Source organism: Mytilus californianus, unplaced genomic scaffold (genome assembly GCF_021869535.1).
Source record: "Mytilus californianus isolate M0D057914Y unplaced genomic scaffold, xbMytCali1.0.p SCAF_13, whole genome shotgun sequence".
Classification (NCBI taxonomy): domain Eukaryota; kingdom Metazoa; phylum Mollusca; class Bivalvia; order Mytilida; family Mytilidae; genus Mytilus; species Mytilus californianus.
Window position 1 is genome coordinate 2,872,431 of NW_026262615.1, and position 24,006 is coordinate 2,896,436.

General features: G+C 31.4%; 1 protein-coding gene across 5 annotated transcripts; it reads right to left on the bottom strand.

Moving 5' to 3' along the window:
* Nucleotides 1-1,842: 1,842 nt before the first annotated feature.
* On the bottom strand, nucleotides 1,843-23,400 carry LOC127723016 (GTPase IMAP family member 9-like). 5 transcript variants are annotated; one of them, XM_052229418.1, is made up of 9 exons: nucleotides 23,258-23,400; nucleotides 17,122-17,187; nucleotides 16,232-16,289; nucleotides 12,689-12,754; nucleotides 7,424-7,480; nucleotides 6,357-6,500; nucleotides 5,317-5,373; nucleotides 4,023-4,166; nucleotides 1,843-2,583 (listed from the first exon to the last, which is right to left on the bottom strand). In XM_052229418.1, exons 2-9 carry the CDS (start codon nucleotides 17,128-17,130, stop codon nucleotides 2,027-2,029), a joined length of 1,092 nt encoding a protein of 363 aa, XP_052085378.1. In that variant the 5' UTR covers nucleotides 17,131-17,187; nucleotides 23,258-23,400; the 3' UTR covers nucleotides 1,843-2,026. The 5 variants fall into 5 exon arrangements, with proteins under 5 accessions (XP_052085378.1, XP_052085379.1, XP_052085382.1 ...); XM_052229419.1 differs by having other exon boundaries at nucleotides 16,228-16,289; XM_052229422.1 differs by having other exon boundaries at nucleotides 1,843-4,166.
* Nucleotides 23,401-24,006: the final 606 nt, after the last annotated feature.

A 24,006-nucleotide genomic window follows, 5' to 3' on the forward strand; every position in this document is an offset into this window, starting at 1 on the left:
TGTTTCCGATTGCCCACAGACAAAGTTAATTGTGGTTATGGAAAGATAATTCAAACTTGCCGCAGAATTATCTATATTACACATTTTTAATGAAGTTTTTGCTAATACGATAAGTACACGACAATATTCTCTCTCTTCTTCTTTATTATTTGTGATAGCCCTGCGGCAATTTTTGAAACAGTCTGCTTATAAATATCGTTTCATGTTATTTGATATTTAAAGTAAATGCTCTGATCATTGATCACGCAAACAAAATTAAAAGATAATTAATTGTAATTTTAAAAAACCATCAACTTATAACATGATTTTATGGGTTAACGGAAACAACTGAAAATCATAATTTCACAATTGAACATTTCTTTTATTCTCTAGTAACGAAAGCCAATGTTCAATTTCATAAATCCGTCCAGAATCAAGGTTGAAATTGAAGGAATAGCATTGTCAAAGACAACAGGCTTAAATTCTATCCGCCAGACGCGCGCTTTGTCTACAAATGACTTTCTAGTGACGAACGAACATTCCCCCCAGCTAAAAAGGAGTAAAACTAGAACGCGGTCATAAAAACTACGAACACGACTATCTTACGCTGACATAGAAATCAAAATTCCGGATTAGGTATTTCAATCACACATTTTGTACTCAGAGTATTGAATGGCTTTATGACAGAAAGACCTAGTATGGCAAGAGGAGTGTTGGCGTCTCCTGCTATACATTTATCACCCGTCATACGCATACACACTAAAGTAAAATATCACAATCTACATAAGATATATATTGTTATACTAACTGATTAGACAACTATTATTGCATATGTCATTATAGGTTTTGTTTCTTAACATTGAAGACAGCAACATGCTTTGGTGGGGCTGAGACGCAGGCACATCGCCTCAGTAAAACAATTTTTGCCCGTAGCCATTCATTTTATTATTGTCGTTTTAAGTTATTCTCTTCGGCAACTCTGTTGTAGATTTGTTTTTGTGTCAGGGTCACAACCCTATTATTAAAGTTCATATAATATAAACATGGACAAGCGTACCGTACATATTAAAACATGTAAACGGCATACGATTTGACAGAGGGTATGTTACTGTTGGGATAAGGAAGGTTGACAATTGGATTGTTTAAATCAACATGTTTGTCATAACCTTTTTTTATTATACATCCATAATTCATTTTTTAGAATTTAATAACATTTATTTTATTATCTTTCAATCTTTATGTTTCTTTTTACAACCGAAGACCCATATTTTCCTTATTGATAAGGTTGAATTAGGCCATATCTTTTACAGGATAATGCATAGATTAAGTTTAGTACTTTTAAACGCATCTTCTAGTTTCTTTGCGTTACGAATCATAAGTTTAAGATGTTTGTCTAGCTGTTTCTCCATTTCCTCATTCTGTTTTTTAAGTGCCCTTTCTCTATATGTGAAAGATTTTATCATTTGCTTATCTGATAAATGTACACCACTTTCTCTCCAGGTTATTAACTCTTGAATTTCCTGCTTTATTTGCAGTATCTTGATAAAATGTGGTTCCATTAATTTTGTTTGTTCTTGAATGGCCATACCAGCCGCTGCTTCGAACTCGTTTTTGAATTCGTCTATCCTCATTTTCAATAAATGTTTCTTTTCAATTTTGATTTCTTCGTACTGGATTTCAGATTGTGCCTGTTCTCTTTCAAGTGTTGACATGCGCACATTGCATGCTTCGTTTGCCAAGTCAAGTTTTCTTAACTCTTCGTCAAGGTTCCTTTCTACGCCACCGGATTTCAAAAGTGCTTCCATTTCACTCTCTAATTGTCTCTTTATATCAATTTGATGTTTCAGTTGTTAACTTAATTGCTTTTTTTGACTTCTAGTTTCATTTATTTTTCGATCGCAATCTTTCTCTATTTGTATCAGCTTGTTTGAATTGCTATCATTTTGTGCATTATAGGCTTTCTTAATTGACTTGTTTAGACGGTCTTTTACATTTTCATAAATCTCGTTTGTAAAACATTCATTATTGTTTTTTAGAATAACTTCGTTTATCTTCTCAAATAAGATTGTAGATACTTGCAATTGTTCTTCCTTAGAGGGGGATTCTTTAGAGCAAAATATCTAACACTGCACTTTTCAATATATTCGGAAAGGAGTGATCCCCCGTCTTCAACGAATTTGTCGATCGTACTCCCTCCTCTTTCTAAATCTTCAATCCTGGTAAAAACTATCATACAGAATCGGCCCATGTTCTTTCCAAATATATCAAAGAGTTGATCTAGTGTTGAAATTTCTTCTGTTGTTAATCTTTCAACTTGCAATAATATGAGGAAAATATGAGGCCCAGGAACTGACATGGTAACGCATCGTATTATTTCTTTTTGGATATCTTCAGGCGACAGTTCTGTGTCGAACAGACCTGGAGTATCAATTACAACTATTTTCCTTGAATGAATATCTGATTCTGCACGGCAGCACTCCTTTGTTACAGAAACTGGACTTATTGCTGCAGGAAAAGCTTCCTTACCAAGCAGTATATTACCGGTTGTACTCTTTCCCGCACCTGTCTTACCAATCAAAACTATTCGTCTTTCATTTTTAAAGCCTGGAATACAAAGCTTTAAAATAGTCAATTGACGAGACAAACAAGATTAAGGGATGAACACAGCTTCATTGAGGAAGTCCTTATTCGACTGTAGTAGTTATGCTAATTTCTATGTTTTCAAACTGTTCATACCATCACGATCTCTTGAAAGATTGGCAGTCAAAAAACGGAACTACATCAATATTTAGTCCCAATAACCTACGTTTTTGATGTATACATTTTCTGCAGTAATAATCTTTTGCCATGGATGACATTGGATCGACTCTTACTGGACGTTTTCAGAATATGCGAAAATGTGGAACGTGTTTAATAGCACGAAAGAGAAAATTGACAGTTCAGTGTCATTATAGTTATATATATATATATGCCAGTATACAAATTATTACTTCTTCTAAACACGGTTTGTTTAACTACAATGGCATCAGACAAACATGACGTGATATGGATGAATCAGCTGATCAATAGAGGAAATGATAACAGTGTTAGCATTATGTTAAGTGCTGTCTTTTATTTCCTTGTTTAGATAGTGATGGTTTGCCTGTTGGTAGCTACACGGTGCCGGTTTTGTAGCGTGTGTTTCAGTCTCAGGAACTATAGTTTGTATAGGCAAAGGGGAAATTTCTGTGCATTGTAAACTGGTTTATTTCATTTGTCTACAAAATGAGGCGTCAGTAGCTATATAGTTTACTGATGTTCAAATCTAGTAATTGATTGAAAAGAGACAACTCAAGGTAACAGACAAATACTGTGGGTATTGCATGAATTACAAAAAAACAGCGGGATTGGTTGCATCGACAGGGTAAGCGGCTACTGCTATGCATGCATCAACCGACATGCTAATTTAAACTCAGTTTACATCGAATCAAAATATCTTTACGTATTTACATTCTAACCATGAACAGATATTATTTGTAACTAAAAATATATTTCTTTAAAACAGTTTCTCATGTATAAGGATGATTGTGAACCAAATTTGAAACATATTTGATTTTAAGACATCACTCGTTGATTTCGCCAAACATCAGATCGGAGAAACACAAATTAAAATAACGCATAGTTATTCAACTCCAAATTTAGTAGACAATGGACAATACCGTGATGAAAGCACAAAAATAAACAGAAGTCTTGAAAACAAACGTGTTGTCAATACACAAATTCTAAGACGGTTGCGGTTAGGAACAGAAACTCGCTATCACGCATTTGAATTACCAAACGAAATCCTAAAATTACAAAATTTAATACACTATTGTATAAAAACGAGGATACGTTATTTGTTAGTTGGTTGAAAGTCGGTTTACCATACTATTGTTCTTGGTGAGTAAGCTTGAATATCAAGGAAACCATGTTATTTCAACAATATTCGTTTACACAATTACCATAGATTGAAAGAATATGTGAAACACTTGATTTGTAAGGTTGTTAAATATGAAATGAATTACTATTATCCAGTTGTGATATCAAGGATTCAGGAGATTGTGGTGGTCCAGATAACTTTACTGTTGGAAGCTTAAGCTCAGGACTTGTGTCGGGGATTATATCATTATTACCAGTTGACATTATATTATAGCTATCGTCAACGGTATCTACAACAATAAAACATTAAATGATCTTAAACTATAGTTACGGCATTTATTTTTGCTTTTGAAGATCATAAAAAACAAAAACATATACTGGTAAATGTTTATGCTCAGTCAGTTTTCTATGTTGTGTTCTGTGTTCTGCATACTGTTGTTTGTTGTTTGTCTTTTGGACTTTTCTGTTTTAGCAATGACATCACTACTTTATGTTTGACTTATCATTTTGAATGTCCCCTTCGTATCTTTCGCATCTCTTTTATGACAGATTATCGCTTAACTTTGAATTCAATCCATAGCTTGCTAATGATAAACATTATCATCGGGTTAGCTTGATGACATGAGTTATTCTACAGAAACATCAAACCCAAGCAAAGAATTAACAATAGTGTTCAAAAATGAGCATGAATTAAAGCAGAAGTCGAATAAACATAAATGTAACAGAAATCCTATATTTTTCAAGGTGTGACCTGTTGTTAGCAAATTACGGAGAAGTTGAAACATTTTTATAAGATGAGTAGTCGAATGCCCTACAAATTCAAGTTTTAATATTGAATTATTCGATTCTTGAACAGCATTAGAGACAACAGGTGTCAGTCAACCCTCCGAATTATTTTTGAAGAGATAAGTCTTCATTTAAGTCATTTTCAAATGTTTTGTATGTTTTACAGCAAATGTTCAATTAGTTTCAATGACGCTGTTAAAATAATAGGTGTTTCTTATGTTAAGGATGTTCGCTCCTCTGGATTTGGGGTTTTTGCAAGATATTCGGAATCCTCCGGTTTTATTCATGCAGTGCCATTAAAATATTTGCTCTTTAACCCCTACTTTTTTTTTCAAAATTTGATAACATATAGTGAAAGTGTCATTTTTGAAAATCTTATAAAATACTTGTTATTTCTTAATTGGTTTTGAAAGAAAAAAAGATGCCATTTTTAGATGAATGAATGAAAAATCTAGAGAGAATTATTTCCTGCCAAATTTTCAATGGCTGATATCTCGAAAACAAGCACATGGACCCTTAATTTTTTTCTGCTTTTTTAGTTTCTTTATTCATATACTATCAATTTATAGCAGTCTTTTAAAAAGCTTTTTATTTTGAAACAGAGTAGCAAACATCCTTAAGTATTAAAGGAGAAAAAAAGAAAGCACTTCACACATTTCTTTACTTCGTCATAAACGGGTTCGTGATCATGTTCACCTTCAAATCTGTCTTCTGATAAAATAAAACAAATAATTATTCAAAAAAAATCACATTATGTGGTCTAATATACCATGACTTATTATTTTATTTATCTATTTTATATGCTCTATATGGTGTTATTTGCCTGAGCAAAGAGAAAAATTAATTCAGTAAAGCCTTGTTGGTCGAGTGGTCTAAAGTGTTTGACACAATGTAGGTAGTATATTCTAACTTAAACTAAAATAACAAATGGTTATTCAATTCAAATATTAGTAGACAATCGACAATACCATGGTAAAACACAAGAAGAAAAAGAAGTCTATAAAACAAACGAGTGGTCCACACACAAATTCTAAGAAGGTGGGGGTTTGGCAATCTAGGTCATATGTTCGTTGTTGCTTGTATTTGCTTTTATTTTTTGTTTCCGGGAGAGTCGAATGAAGTTGTCTGTTGTAAAATTCAGATATATTTGGCAATTGCAGAAGTGCTTTGAATCATTGAAATAGAAGGTCAAAATTCATTATACATACTGTTTTGAAGATAGAAGAATGATTTATGCATCGTTTAAATCATGCTAGTTTGTCATTAGCAAATTGAGCAAATATCACGGTTTTTGATATTTAAGTAACTACCTTATAGAATATTGCAAAAGAAACTACATATATCGAAGATGATAACATTGACACTGTCGTTTTTTACGTCTTTTGAAAATTGTCAACGAATATAAGAAAACCTTTTAAACGTATCCACCTAAATCGTAATCTCGCTAACACGCATTCAAATTACCAAACGAAATCCTTAAATTACAAAATTTAATATACTTTTGCATGAGAACGAGGATACGTAATTTTTTAGCTGGTTGCAAGTCGGATTACCATACTACTGTTCTTGGTGAGTAAGCTTGGATATCAAGGAAACCATGTTATTTCAACAATATCCGTTAACACAATTATCATAGATTGAAAGAATATGTGATACCCTTGATTTGTAAGATTGTTAAATATAAAATAAATTACTATTATCCAGTTGTGATATCAAGGAATCAGGAGATTGTGGTGGTCCAGTTAACCTTACTGTTGGAAGGTTGAGCTCAGGACTTGTGACGGGGACTATGTCATTATTACCAGCTGACATTATAGTATAGCTATCGTTAACGGTATCTACAACAAGGAAAACATTAAATAATATTAAAGTATAGTTACAGTATTTATTATTGCTTTTGGAGGTTATAAAAAATATATACTGGTAAATGTTTATGCTCAGCCAGTTTTTATGTTGTTTTCTGTGTTTTGTATACTGTTTGTTTGTTGTTTGTTGTTTGTGTGTTTGGACTTTTCTGTTTTAGCCACGACGTTGCCATTTTATGTTCGACTTATCATTTTGAGTATCCCCTTCGTATCTTTCGCGTCTCTTTTATGACAGATTATCGCTTAACTTGGAATTCAATCACACATCCTGCTGAGGTTAAACATTATCATCGGGTTAGCTTGATGACATGAGTTTTTCTACAGAAACATCAAACCCAAGCAAAGAGTTAACAGTATTGTTCAAAAATGAGCATGAATAAAAGTAAAAGTCGTTTAAAACATAAAGGTAACAGAAACCCTATAACACAAAAAGCAAAAAACAGTGTTCTGCTTTTCAGGTTATTAAATTTTCACAAGATATGCAGTAAAGATAGATAACATATTATAATAGCTTTTATAAATGCTGACATTTAAACATCGCAGCAAATGTTTAGTGATATACAAACAGATGTAATCATTCTGGAGGCATAACACTAAATATCTTTTTTTAATGAAATTATTCTTCTGATAAAATGGCAGACTTAGGACGAATGGTAACGAATCAAGAGATACTTTTCAAGCTGTCACCTGTTGTTAGCAAATTACGGCGAAGTTATAACAATTTTATAAAATGAGTAGTCAAATACGTTAAAAATTCAAGTTTTAATATTGAATCATTCGATTCTTGAACAGCATTAGATTCAACAGGTGTCAGTCAAGTTTCAATGACGCTGTTAAAATAATGGGTGTTCCTTATGTTAAGTGTTAAATGAGAAAGAAAAAAATCCACTTCACACCTTTCTTTACTTCGTCATAAACGGGTTCTTGATCATGTTCACCTTCTGATCTGTCATCTGATTAAATAAAATGAATGATTATTTTAAAAAAACACATTATGTGGTTTGATATACCATGACTTATTATTTTATCTATCTATTATATATGCTCTATATGGTCGAGTGGTCGAAAGTAATGGACACATTGTAGGAGTTATATTCACAATGGCACATATACATTGATTAAAACCCTGCCGAGTGAAGAAGAAATAATGCTATCGAAAATATGCAGATCTCAGAATATTAAGACAAAGAATATCTGCTTCAGACTGTTTTCAAAGTGCTGTCGGCTTTCGGGATTTTCTTAAATTAACTTTTTTGTTCAGGCATTGTACAAAATGCATGAAATCATTACATATAATTAAATATTAACAGTAGTTGAGGCACTGCAAATGTCATAAAGCAAAGCAGTTTATTCTTTGATTATTATTGAATTCAACAGCATGCATTTCGAGAATTTTAATTTGTAAAAATTTATTCTACACAAGTATCTAAAATATCCACAAGCATTGACAATTATTATTTTATTTCATGTAATGTTAGGATGACAGGACTTATCAAATTTGTCCTGTTTCTTTGCACACACATCCTTTGCTGTTAAATATATCTTACAATTAATTTTTAATTGATTTTGATAGCTTGTTTTTATGGTGCGCCATAACTCAACTTTTCTAGATTAGGGGCGAATTGGCACCTTCAATCATATTTAACTCCTCCACATTATATATGTGATTATCCAAGGTCAGGAGCCTGTAGTTTAGTAGTTGTCGTTAGTTCATTTCATAATTGTTTTTCGTACATTGTTTTGTTTAAAATTATGCCGTTAGTTTTCTAAATTGAATTATTTGATATTTTTGATATCTGGACCTTTTATGCCGACTGTACGAAGGTTTTTTTTTCATTGGTTGCCTTTAATTACTTACATCCACTTCATTTGAACTGTGGTGGATAGTTGTCTCATTGGCAATCCTACCACATCTCCTTATCTTTATATACAGACTTTTCCTGCTGGTATTTGAGGAATAAAATATTACTGTACCAAATGTTTTCTCCTTTGCCAGATATTTTGTTTTGTCTCTTTTTGGTAATGTGTTTAATGATATTTTTTAAAAGAAATACATGCAACTGAACAGGCAATGAGTTGAATTGTGTTAACCAATTCAGTCATTTCACAAAAGGACTTTTTCTTTATATTTACAATTAATTAAAAAATGCATGATAAGGTATTGCAGTATATAAGTTGCTTTAAAATTCAGACATTTTACAACATGTCTGTATTTGCGATGTCATTTTATAAATAGAAAACAAAGACTATGGGATATTCTTTCATGATAAAAATCAGAACATGCAAAGCAAAAACTCACACAAAGCAGGGGAACAGCGCTTTTATTGCTGTTCTTCATCTCAAAGTAAAAATGAGGCTTTAAACACGGAACAAAAACCTAACTGCAAGTCTCAGACATCCCCTAGCACCGGCTTGAGCGGAAATCCTTGCAAAATAATTCGGGTAGATTTTGTAAGATGTAACATCATCAAATCAGAACAGTTCAAGAACATTTTCGAAAGAAGTACATATTTGAAACAAAATAGTCCCTACATATAGGTGTAAATATCAAACTATGTAGGATTTATTTTGATAATTTAGGTATCAAATGAAAGATGAGGGACTGGTTTATATAAAGTCTGGTTACCAGTACGGCCTAATGTGAAAATAGACCTCGACCTCCCCACAAACAGTTGCCTGAAATTCTAATACTCACCCTAAAATGTATGTTATTTTCTTTCAACCCAAATATGACTGTAATTATATTGCCACCCTAAATATGAGTTCAACATTTACTCATACGTATTTGTCGAAACATGCAAAGAAGGAGATATTTACCAAATTGACGCAACCGGTCTCATTCATTTTGGAATTCATGCAGTTCCATGAATTTTGTTTTATCACCTTAATGTTCCTCTTGATAATCGATTTACGACACTTGAACATCGTTTAAAACTTCCGTCGTCTTACTATATGGGTTGAAGATGGAATTTTAGCAAAAACAAATTACCGTAGTTAGTAAAGTTTTTTTAAAGCCATTTGTGTCAATCGGCTAACTATGGATTCTTAAAGACAAAAATCTAAAAATCTAATTTGAATATAAAACACAATTTTACAAATTTGCTTTTATATATACATATTTATTTTCTATTGAAAAATCGACTACACTGTTTAATTAAACAGAGTGTTATTTTTCTACAAAACTTGGAATTGTAGATATAAATCCTTTATTTTAGGTTATTAACAATCCTTCTTTGTATAGAACCACACTGATTCCCTCAATAAAACACCAAAAATGAAAATGCTAGACCTTTTGATCAAATAAAGGCAACAGTAGTATACCGTTGTTCAATAGTCGTTATTTGATTAAGCAAAAATAAATCCGGGTATCAAACTAAAACAAAGGGAAACACATCAACTATCAAAAACATAAGTTTTGAGTTTGATGAACTGATATTTCAACAAAAGACAAAACATAAACCTATAGATAGTTGATCAAATTAAATAAAAAGTCAGATATGACTGACTAAAAAAAAAAGGACGCATAGTTAACAAACACATGAAAAATGATAGTTTATGAATGGTTAGTTTACGACCTTAATCACGTGAATTCAATACAAAAAGACACTTAGATGAAATACAAGGGAAACCGATAGTTTATATGTTGACAATTTACGACGTTAAGCATGCAAATCAATTCAAATAAAAAGGACTGTAAAGGAATATATATTTATATATATTTAAATACGCCTAAAAAGTGTAAAAAACAACACCAATGTATACTACTAAAGGAAGAGACTGATTTCATTAAGCCGCAACTCCTCTTAACCATACAAAATCGGAAATATATGTGATATGACGTTTAAATGTGGTGTTTGGAACTTCCTAAATTTGTCTTTAAAATCAATCTTCTCCTACAGAAAACGCCAAATTTTTGAGAAAATATCTCAGTTCGGAGACCGTTATCGATCCGTGTCTTATACGATTTCGCGCATGCTCAGTCGATGTACTGCCCGCAAAATTTAAAAACTCTTTGTTTCCACACTTGCCTAATTGTACCGTGATTTCGCGGGCATCTTCTAGTTTTTACAAAAATAAACAATGATTCTTAGTATCAACAAATTTTTCGGATAACAGATATTCTTCAACAGTATGCAAATGATGATGTAAAATGAGTCATATCAATCTGTCTATAATTATCAATCAGTATGAAGAATAATTGATTAGGGTTAGGGTTATTCCTTATGGTTTTTTGTTTTTATTTTTTTTGTAGTTTTTTTTTTTTTTTGGGGGGGGGGGGGGGGATTGGGGTCATACATGACCATCTATTATAGATATATTATTTTTGTATTTCAACACGTGAGATGAAATTCTCATACATGAATACAGTGACGAAGAATGTCGGGAAATTTGATACTGACGCCAAGTTAATCTCCATTTAATCATTTGATGAACGTGTAACTTTTTCAAAATGTAACAGTTGTGATAGAAATGCTAGCATGTCTTTTGTTATCTTTAAGAGAGATGACTTATCTATTTGATTATACTTTAAATAATGTGAATGATATACATATCAGGGCATACGTGACAAGTTAATCAAATGATTAAATTGGGATTTACTTGGCGCCAGTATCAATTTTCCCGACATTCTTCTTCACTGTATTCATGTATGAGAATTTCTTCTCAAGTGTTGAAATACAAAAATAACATGTATGACCCCCCCCTCCCCCCCCCCCCCCCCCCCACTCCCCACCTCCACTCAAAAAACAACAAAAAACAAAACAACAAGAAACAAAAACAAAACAAAAATATAAAAACGATAAGAATTATTTGTTCAACCCTGCATTCACTGGCATATAATTATAAATAAAACTTTCGGTTTATCTTTTCATAAATTAATTGATTGATTGTGTTTTTCTCTCTACGGTATGAAAAAATGAATTTACTGGTTTTAATATAGTATCACAACCATCGTTAGTGTCAAGTTTAGATCGATTATACGATTGGGATAGAATGACAAAGGAAGTTTTTGGTGTATGAACACATTCCATGTTAAAGCTTGGGTAAAGGGTGATGCAAGCTTACTATATCAAAGAACTGGTGATTTCAAAATTTGTTTCGTTGAAGAGAAACAAGCGTCAACTGTTTATATCTTGAAAGTTAATCATGTTGTTATATTTAAATCGTCTTTTTTTTTGTTGATGTCGTACAATTGAAAATGTTGCATAGTTTATGTGGTTGTTATAAAAACACAAATCGTTGTTACAATCGAATATAATACGATGACCAACTTCTTATATATTCCAATTACTTGTCAGTAAAACAATCGTTGTGTTGAGTGGAAGCCGTAAGAAATACTTGAAGAAAAATTAAAATCCTTGTTCTACAATTTTAGCCACTCCTGACAATCACATTGTAATTACTTGAATTTGACACAAAATCAGTTACACGATTTTAGAGAAGATAGAACATTGAGTTTTAGTTTTAGTAGATAAAAAGTAAAATCACAAATATACAGAAATCCGAGGAATATTCAAAACGGAAAGTCCCTAATCAAATGGCAAAAAGCTCAAACAAATCAAACGAATGGAAAACAACTGTCATATTTCTGACTTTGTACAGGTATTTCCTTATGTAGAGAATGGTGGATTAAACCTGGTTTTATAGCTAGCTAAACCTCTCACTTGTATGACAGTCGCATAAAGTTCCATTACATTGACAACGATGTGTGAACAAAACAAACAGACACAATGGGTATTGGTAATACTTAATGACAATGAATTCATAAGGGTTAGAAAGGTTAAGATTTGCAGACTACGGTCATACCTAATTAGTTTTGTTTTTGTGTTTAAGAAGTATGAACAATTTGATGTCACAAAATTTCAGATTGTTCTACAGTTTAAAGACTGTGGCATGCCAACGTTTTTGCAAAATGTTTTGCAACTAAAAATTCAAAAAGTTTGTCGGTAGGGAAATATCTTTATATATAAATCTAGTGCATAAGTGATGAAGCAATTTACGTTTGTTTCGGAAAAAATGATTCCTTTCATATTAAGTACCTCCCTTCTGCGTTTTGTTATGAACGTGTATGAAGTTGTTACTGTAAACCTGATACAATTCTAAGTTTTAATGTAACGAATATGTTTAATGGGCAGCCTAACACTGGCTATAACTATCCATACCAGATTTATGGTTATCATTTGCCTGGTTGGTCTCAGGTATTGATGGCGGTAGAAGTGGTCTTGAACCTAAAACGAATATAATGACCTTTATAGTTTCACTGAAGACCGATTCGTATCAATAACGTTACCACCCAGCCGTAATCAATTAAGTACGTCAATAATGTTAGCTTTGAAATTGCTCAAATATTCTAATTTTAAAATTTGAATAATGACAGGATAGGATTAACTGTTTTATTAACCATTTGGTCAATACTTCGAATGAATCATCAGCCTAGTAGTCAGCACTGTTATGTTGGCATATAATATTATTTATATATTAATTTTTCTGTAAATCAACTGTTCGAATTATTTGAATCACTAGAGTTTTTCATCCCCCAGGTAAAGATATCTTTAGTCGTATCTGGCACAATGTTTTTGAATTTTGGGTTTTTAATGCTCTCCAACTTTTTATCTAAATTGCCTTCTTACTATTTTGATTTGAGCGCCATTGTCGAGACAAATGTTGATAAAAAAGCGCGTGCGTCTGGCGTGCATAATTTTAAGCATGATATATTTCGTGAGGTTTTATAACAACGCAATTTATGTCTCCAGGTGTACGTTTCATTATACAAATTCAAATGACATGAACTACCAACAATATTTTATCATATCCCGCCTTTTTTAGCCGACTATACGGTATAGATTTTTCTCATTGTTTAAGTCCGTACGGTTGCCTATAATTGCGTTTATCCTTTTCATTTGAACTTTGGCTATTGTGGACAGTGGTCTCAATGACAATCATACTACATCTCATTTGTCTTTATTATAATATAGTACAACCGATAAACCAGACAAAACCAAACACTCTAAAGACAATGTGGATTAAAACCTTTGTCTGATAATATGGTAAAAGTCCTATTTGTATAACAGTTGCTTATGGTTCCGTTATATTGACAGAATTGTGTAATCAACCGAAACCGATCCGGCGGCCTATATTGTGTGAACTTACATTATAGATATAAAACACAAAGACTAAAAAAATCCAACTAAACATACAATTAAATCAAACAGGACGCCAACAAACAAAGTTGTTATAGTTTATAGTACCTTATTGTTAAACATAATAACATATTCAATTTAAGAAATAATTCATGGAAGCCATAGATTTGTTGGAAATTTACACATGGCCTGGGCCGTGATATTCGAATTTTATCATGAGCGTAAGCAAGGGATAAAGTTAACGAATATCACGGCCCAGGCCATGTGTACATTTACAACAAATCTATGGCTTCCATGAATTATTTCGATTCTAATAGGACAAATACGGTCATTAAAAAAATGAAGCGAGGATGGGTATGCCGTGTGTGTGGCTGTTCTATTTTACCCCCTGTTAGATAAATCTAAAATAATCAAATACATCTGTAGCTTTGATGAATTATTTCTTAAATAACCGCTAGAAAAAAAATGTGTTTAATTCTTGTATTTCTCAAACCTAGCATTTGCCATTTTTAATCTACATTATTTCTCGTAAGCTACCATCAAATTCGCTGTTGACATTTTGTAACTAAGGAGCCGCCATGTTATCATGCTGAAATCAGTAAATATGCGAATAATACACCTTATCGCTATTTGGAAATCTGCGCCCGTTGACCCGAGAATCTGCGCTGCTTGAACTTTTGACGTCATAAAACAATCACTTTTCCATTTTGGCGTCAGCTATTTTCTATTATGACGTCAACATTTTACGGGAACTTTTGTGATGTCCAGTAATTGCGAACAAAACGCGATAAGGTGTATGCAATATTATAGGGAAAAAAAACAACACCTACCTCAAAACTTTATTGTAAGTCAGTCTTATCCGAATTTGGAGGGTCCACGCAACAGACAATCCTTCAGCTGTGGCGTTTTCATTTGTATGACGTCATGTTTTGAAATGACGTTAATGCGGCAAAATCAATCGAATTTCGCGAAATTTTATTTTATTTTGATTTGTACATTTTTCCGAACTCTAATGCATTATTTCTTTTTGTTATACCTCATAATAAGAATGAAGATTCTGTACGGTTTTTTTCAATTGCAATTTTTAACACAACGAAATCGACAAAGCGTTTAATTGCACATAGGTTACGATACATGCGGATTTACGAGGGAGGTATATTTTAACAGCCATTATTATGTACATCTCGGAGTCCGCGCTAAGTATAGATATATCAAGAATTTCATCACGGTGTTGTTTACAAAGCGAAAGAAGCACATCATATTAGAATTCCCTATACAGTACTAAGACCACTTGACTCACTAGCATCAGGAACGTCCAAAACCTAATATAAAGGCAGCTGAAACCTCGAAGTGTAAGTAAATAAATAACCAAAACGTCCCCACAAATTGTACTAAAAACACCTAAGGAATATATGCATGGGTTTGTTCGCTATTGTTTTTCTGTAATATATTTTTTTTTCTTTTTTTATTCTTTTCAAAGTAAAACGTTTGATTTTTCTCTTAAATTGTTGATTTTTTTTCCGAGTATTTTCAAGCATACTAAACGGTATGCATTCCGCTCATTGTATACGACTATACGTACTATTTAATTGCTGCCTGTAAGAGGAAATATCTTGAAATATAATAGTGTGCATAAGTTATGTGGCAGTTCATATTCGTTTTGGAGGGAAATTAATTCCTTTCATGTTTATTACCTTAACAAAACGTTTATTTTTTGGAATGTTTGATGAAGTCTATATTGTTAAAACGATTAATTCGAAATTCGAAAGCAATATTATATATTGAAGTGGAAGTTAAACACTTGATGTAACTATTCATACCAAATTTATGGTCATCATTTGACTGTTTGTTCCCAGAAACTGGTGGCGATGGAAGTAGTCTTGAACCTCAAATCATAATGAAACGACCATTATAGCTTCATTGAACACCGGTTCGTTTTAATAAAAAATCCTATCTACCGAAATCAATTTAATACTTCAATCTTGTTAACGTGCTTAACGACATACGATACAGTTTTTTGATTCCACGATGATTTCTTTTCGAAAATTCAAACTTTTACTCGAAAGTTTTTTTTTTAAAACTCTATTTTTTGGACAGACATAACTTACTTGTTTTGTTTCAAATGATAAACATAATTTGGTATATTAAAATATCTTGTCTACACAATTTTGCCTTAAATATGTGTTCAAGCCTTTAAAATTATTCATATTTATTAAATTTTCAAGATTTTATACACAAAAAATCTTTTTTTGCTGTTTTTTTTTTAATCTAAAATTAAAAGAATCCATCAGTGATTTGTCCATAAAAGTTGATACAAACAATCCTCATACATAAGCCAAATGACATTTTTCATAAAGAAAGATCTATGTATTCATGTTCGAGCTAATGATGGAAATCGGTCGAAAAATGCATCTTTTCCAAATATGTCTCAATTAAACGTCTCCATAATAACATTCTACGCTGAAGACGACATATACTCACCTTTAACTGTATCGTATGACCCTAAATGAATTATATTTTAAAACATTTGAACAATTGACATATATGGAAGCATACATTACCAACCATATTGGATAGTACAAACTAACCACCAGTATCTGCCTTCTTTACGAAAATTGACCCTCTACAAAAAAAAAACTGTTCAACTTCTTGATATTATTTGTTTAACACATTTTAGTAGACACTGACCGTATGGAATCATGCTGTATTGTTTTGATTGAGATTTTGAAGGTCAAATCTAGTACAAATTAGAAGAATATTGAATATCGAAAAATCCGAAATGTAATGTCAATGCGTCTACGGCAGTATATGCCCTGTATTACTGTCGTTGGTTTCTGTCTATCATAATATCGTTTTGTTGTTCTTTTTTTTTCTTGTTTTTTTTACATAAATCAATAAGTAATATTTCTCCCTTTAATTCTTCTATAATTTTTTGATTATGAAATTTGATTAGGGACTTTCCGTTTTGGGTTTTCCTCTCAGTTTGGTATTTTTGTGATTTTTACTTTTTTTTGTCATAGCCAGGTTTTTTTACAGAATACTATACAGTATGAGTTTTGCTTATCTCGTTGTAATTATAAAAGATCTACTAATGTTTTGATAGAGAAAAGTATACATAAAAACATATAACAAAAATACTTAACTCCAAGGTAAACTAAAAAAGGGGAAGTCCATACAAACTGACAAAAGCAAACGTTATCAATCAATGGAACGAGTGGAAAACAACTTTCCTAAGGCTGACTTAGTACTGTCATACGGAAAATTGGACGTATCCGTGGCTATCTATGCCAAACAAAATGGTTTAAAACACATTTAGTTTTGTAAAAAAGGTAAATTTGGGCATGATGATTTCAGTTTTATTTCTGTCGTATCCCTGTTTTTTACCTTTTGTTTTATGGTTTAATACGTTGTAAATTGGAATGAATGGACACACATTTAACAAAAACGCTTTTTACCTTTATCATTAGACATAATACTCCTTCTTCGACAACGTCTGCAAACCTTATGGCTTATGAATTCGCCTAAATAATAAATAGACATAGTGTTATGCTAAGTTTCTTTTATCTGATAAAATTGTAATCATATTGCTGAAATTAGAATAATTAGATACAATTTAATCGTAATAATTAATAATGAAATTGATATAAATTAAGGCGACAGTATTTGGTGTCAATATAATGGAATTGTATACGACTGGAATACAAGTGAGAGGTTAAGCTAGCTATAAAACCAGGTTTAATCCACCATTTTCTACATATGTCAGGAATATAACAGTTGTTATTCATTCGTTTGCTTTGTTTCAGATTTTGATTTTGCCATTTGATTAGGGACTTTCCGTTTTGAATTTTGAACAGAAAACGAACAAATAAAAACCACGAAAACCACACTAATCTAACAGATCCTCCTAAACTACTCATAAACAGATATGAAAATCGAAATTATTTTGCATTGATTTTTAAACAATTTAAGGATTCAAACAATTATTATGGTATTATTTGCATTATTTATAAAATGTTGAAGCTTTACATAGTAAAGTATAGTTTCATTCAAAACGAGGCAAAAATATCCTTGCATACTATGTTCATCTTAAAATTTAATATTATCTTAACAAAATATGACGATTTCAAAAACATTCCATTTGTTTGATTGTTGTATTTGATCTATTTTATTCGGAGGAGGGAATAGGATTGAGTGTTTATATTTTACATATAGGGAATGAAACAAGCTAATCTTTCACGTCATTTGCACTCTGTTGGAGAGCTGTCTCATTGGAAATGATGGCGCATCAATTTTTTTTTATGTTAATCGATAACATAAGGAGATATTAGTTTACCGATGTAAACATGTTGAATTAAGATCAATTAGAATCGTCAAATGTATTTTGCTGTTTCACTCCCAGGTGTATATTGCAAACTTTTTTTAAAGTCTTATAACAACTTTTTTGTTCAAAGGCGTTCTTTTCAATGCAGAATCATCAGCTTTTTAGCTTTCCTGTTTTGTTTTGTTTTATTTTGTTGCTTTATATCATAACATTTTCGAAGATTTTCTGATTCTGTTCTCATTGTATGAATATTCTGCTTTTTTATATTCTTGGGATTTACTTTTGTTTCATAGTATACAAAATGTTTTATTCTCTAATGTCAATCAAACAATTATACCAGTGTTATCATATGTTCGACTGTGAGATTTTTCCTTCGAGATGATTTTATTTTAAAATGTGATTCCTGTATGATGCATGCGTAGCAGTACCTGATTATTTTAAACGCGTATCTGTTCTTACTCCGTTTTTAATGTATATACTTGCGACCTTCTTACTATAACTTGTAATCGGTACTTTAATATTTCAACTTTAATCAAATTACGAAATATCATCCACTACGTACTGCTGTGTTTCTTCAAACTGCTAATGAGCCATATAGTAACGCATTTATCTTACAAAAACATGTAAAGGCATATTTACTATACAAAGTTTATTTGTCAAATACCTTTCAAATGAGAATTAAGATTTCATTAAAACATTAACAATGATATATCGTAGCAAGGTTGTCATACAAAATAAATTGAATCTTTTTAACTGTTATCACGTCATACCATTTTCACAGGGAGATTATTTACATCAAACCAAGTTTTCCCGGTGTACTAAATTAACTTCCAACTATTTTGATTATTAAAACATGTAAAATGATACAATTCAACATCAAAGCTAGTCACGTAAATTGCATACTTAGAAATAATCTGCAGATTATATTTTCTAATTAGAACGAAAATACCTTTTCTGTGTATGAGCCATTAGAATACTATTGTAAATATTCAAACTATTGCTATTGAAGAAATGAAAGAATAATACTATCAAAGCATATATATTTAATGAAAACATCCTTTTATAAAATGATAATAATCTTTTTTTAAGATTATGATGATTACTTATGTTTTGTCTAAATTGTATAATGAACTATTTCGTGTTTTCTTTCTACAATATATGGTGTGAATAGACAAGAAAGAGGATGTGCAGGTCAAACTGGATAAACTCATCCCATGATATGCTTGTACGTAGTCAAGCTATCTAAACAATTATGTGTACGTTGTTGTTTGTGTTTGAACGGTTATTTTTGGAGGAAAAAGTAAAATAATAAAAATACCGAACTCCAAGGAAAATTCAAAATGGAAAGTCAAATGGAAAAATTAAAAGCTCAAACACATCAATGGGTGGTTGATGTGTTGTCTGTTGTACTGTCCAGAATTGTTGGCCATTTCTCGCTTATCCTTTTTTGTTAATTCCTTTCAAAAGACACAATTTATTTTAATTAAAGTATCAATGTTTATCTGAAACTATTCGAAACAGTTGGACAAAATGTGTTAGCTATTTTCAAATTTCAGACCCTTTTTAAAAATATGAAGATGTGGTTTGATTGCATATGTTAAAAGTATCAACAGGAAACCAAATTACGTAGAGGTTAGGAAATATTTGTCCCCATACGGCATTCCAGTCTGAATTTTATCCATAAGTATAAGCTTAATAAAATCAGCCCCGAAATGACAAAACAGTCGATCTTTAAATTGACAAAAATAAACTGATAAAAATCAACCAGCAGTTAAATACATTGATCACAAGAAGTAATTGTTTTTACATCTTATTTATGGAGCAACTGCACATGCTGTTTGTTGCGATTGATATAAAATGTATTACATGTTTTAATTTTCCAGTAAGTCGAAAATCTTATAAGGCAAAGTAAGACACTTCAAATTAAATCCAAAATTGTATTTTAAAAAAATCCAAACGAAAAAACCAACGTCCTTATTCATGTACAAAGCATTATAAGAAACCAAAATATAATATTTTTCCCGGATCGTAACTAAATATATGGGCTTGATAAACAACATCACTGTTAAAAAAAGGATTTACCATGATCTTTTTTCTCAATCGTTTATTGGCTTTGAACTAGCTGTCAGCAACTGCGAGAACTCTCCGAACTGTACTTAGTGTGTTTTTGTTGTTGGTATGTACAAGTACCCGTCCACGTCATCCCTGTCTTTTTGATAGATGTATTTCTTTTTGTATCCATCTGATGAGTTAAGCCTTTTTCAACTGATTTTTATAGTTCGTTCTTATGTTGTACTGTTACACAACTGTTCGAGGTTAGGGGAAGTGTTTGGATCCCGCTAACATGTTTAGCCCCGCCACATTCTGTATGTATGTACCTGTCTGAAGTCAGGAGACTGTAATGCAGTGGTTGTCGTTTGTTGCTGTGTTACGTATTTGTTTTTCGTTCATTTTTAGTATATATTAATTAGGCCGTTAGTTTTCTCGTTTTTCTCGTTTGAATTGTTTTACATTTTTCATTTCGGGTCCTTTTATGGTTGACTATGCTGACTATGCTGAATGGATTTTGCTCATTGTTGAAGGCCGTGCGGTGACCTATATATGTAAATTTCTGTGTCATTTGGTCTCTTGTGAAAAATTGTCTCATTGGCAATCATACCTCATCATTTTTTATATCAAAGGAATACCTTTAACCTGTTACTTAACTTTATTACCGAAACGGACATTATGTTGTCGAGGAGAATAGTAACAGCTTTAATAATCTCATTACACTTACGTTAAGTATTATATCTAGCATAGTTTCCCTATTCATTACAGAAGTAGGCTTGATATGAGTTATGGCAGATAAATTTGCAATTAGATTTTTCAATCGGTCATTTAATTAAATAGTATACATTTTTGTTTGATATGATTATGTTGAAGTATAGTTTATAAAGTTAAAAAGTCAAAACCGCCAAACGAATTGAGAGGACCACCGTAATTTATCTAAAACATCCAAAAATAGCTCATTCCACTTGATATGTTTTATTACAAAAGTTTTTTGATAGAACTTGGAGTTAAAAAACTAAAAAAAATCGATGTAGCTTACGTACAATTAAAAGTTTAAGATATACTCCTTTACTCGATTATATTGATATAAAACCAATAGGATATGTTGTTTGCAGTCGTTTAATCCAAGACAGTTCACAATTCTTACTGGAATCTTCAAATTGTTTATGTGATTTTCCTATCTTTTTCTGGATTGTACCGACTGATTGGAATTTTTATAAATTTAATATCACGATTTTGTTTTTCTCAATGTTGAATTATATTGCTTTTCGGAAGATATATATATATATATATATATATATATATATATATGTTCCTGTGTTCTTCAAAATTCCCGTCCCGTTTGTCCTCCTAATGTTATACTACTCTTTCGATTAGTTATAGTAATCAGATTGATAAGGTTTTGGATTTTCCAAATGATGTCACAAACAAAGAATAGCAAAAACGTTCTCTCGTTCAATATTCACCTAATAGTATTACAAGAAGAAAATATAGAGCAGGGTTGTCATTTTTGGCATGGCACGGGGATATTTGCAGTGCAGTTGTGTTTAATAATTTAAATGCAGAGGCATTGCCATCTTTGACACAATAATTATGAAAAGTGCTGAATGAGAAGGGGAAATTTGATTGACGGCAGTTTAATTAATGTCATGAATGCGGTATTTGAGTATGTAGATATTGGTTAAGCAGTGGTATATATTTGTTTCTTTCGATGTATTGAAATATGATGATTTAAAGGGTATTAAGACAATTAAATGAAACCAAAAGTGTTCACATTGAATAATGATTATATTAACGGAACATATAAACAATAGATAGAGCAGTCGAAAAATTCTTGTAAACAGCTATATGATAAAGCACCCGATAGAAAGATGTAAGTAAAACATATCGCATACAGAACAAACACAAGACACATTCCTAATGATTTAAGAATTCTAGGTAAAACCACAGTTCGAGTTTTGTTGTAATTACAGCTGTTGTATTATTTATTAATGTAAAGTACTAAATATTGAAATACCAATATATATATATATATATATATATATATGACACAAAATGTTAAATCCTTTCTGAAATAGGGCACCTGGATAACATGTGACAAAATGATATTATCTTCTCAGAAATTCATATCAATTAAATATCCATTCTTGTAGCTGCCGACATTTAAATTGGAAATGGTCACCTACTGATCCCGTTAACAGTTACTGAATATTGAACTTTTTTTTAATTCATGTATATCCATCTACTACATGTAAAAGGGTTTTCGGATTTAACTGTATCTATACAAAATCAAATTCACACTTAATAAATTTCGGCCGTCCGAAAGGCTATTCATGGTTTATCATCATTATGAATATTCAAAAATCAAACAATGGAAAACCACAAATCGGAGGTTTGGATTAATAGTCCAATAGTATACCAGCAGCCCATTGTAAGTTAATAAAAGACATATTCTATAAACAGTTAATTATTCAAACCACCGCTAGGTGCAACTGTTTCATGGAATAAAACTATTATCTCACCTCCGTCTATATAAATCAGATCAAAAAAGAAAGGTTTAAACAAACGAATTATAGAACTAAAAAGATTTCCATTGCAAATAAGAATATATTCATGATTAATGCGAAAGAACAGGCAACAGTAAAGAACGATTTTCCAATCTCATAAGCTAATTAATCAGATACAATTCACGTAAACTAAATCAATGAATCGAATATATTCTAAAATTTGCGAAACCAGGTGCATGAAAAAGGAGAAGTCAAGGTCAATTCTAAGATCAACGCTTTATTTCAAATTTTGATATTCTGGAGTCATATTATCAATTATGATCTTCTACGTGTTGTTATCAATTTTTTATTTTATCGTGAATCACTAAATGTGTGTATTAATATTACATTTAGCATAATTTGGATTTAAATCATTTACATGAAACCTTCCTATTCATCAATGAAACTAATTAATAATAGGGACAGAACACTTAATAAAATGCTAGCAACAAATGCCATCACTTGTCTTGGTCACTACGATTTACCTTTCCATTTGTATGTTGAAAAATAAAAAACAAAAACAAAATCGAATGAAATCAAATTGGCGTTGGCAAAATGATTATTAAAACCAATATTGAACGTTTTATATTTCGTGTCTCCATATTCACCCATTTTTCTTGGTCGGTAAAATGATGTACATGATAAAATGAAAAAATAAATAGAAAGATCACATACCTGTAGCAAATGTAAAGCAAAGTATTTCAGCAATACATCACTTAAACTTAAATAAACTATTCTCTTATCAGAACAAGATATGACAGGAAGTATTCAACAATGTTAGGTATAGTATATCTAAAGAATCACTTGGTATTAATTTCCCGTGAAACGAGTTATGTAAATTTCTCTTGATTTTATGATTATCTTTCCCCTTTCCTACTTGTATAATAAATGTGTATTTCCTGCAGGATATTAAGTTAAACTTCTGTTGAATAAAATAAAAAAAAAATTACAATCGGTAATTAAAATTCCATCTATTTTTTATTCAATTTATCAGGACAATAGCAGTATACTGTTTAATAGTCATAAATCGAGACAGAAACAAATCCGGGTAACAAACCAACTGAGGAGAACAAATCAACTATAAGAGAAAAAAAAACAAAAAAAAACGGGACAACAGAAACACTGAACTGCTACAAAAACAAACGCCAACATACTTAGAAACGGACTATGTGATAACATCTGCCATATTCCTGACTAAGTACAACTCATTTTAAGAAAACAATTGGCGGGTTGGACCGTGTCTAATGGCTAGCCAAACCTCCCGGTTATATGGCAATGTTACAAATACCGCTTGAATGACATCATTACGTGACAGGAATACAGTACAAACAACACTCAGGACAGAGAAATACATAAATAAATAATATAAAGTTCATTTCAAAGTGTAAATCACAGAATAACAACGAACACCTAAAATTAATTTA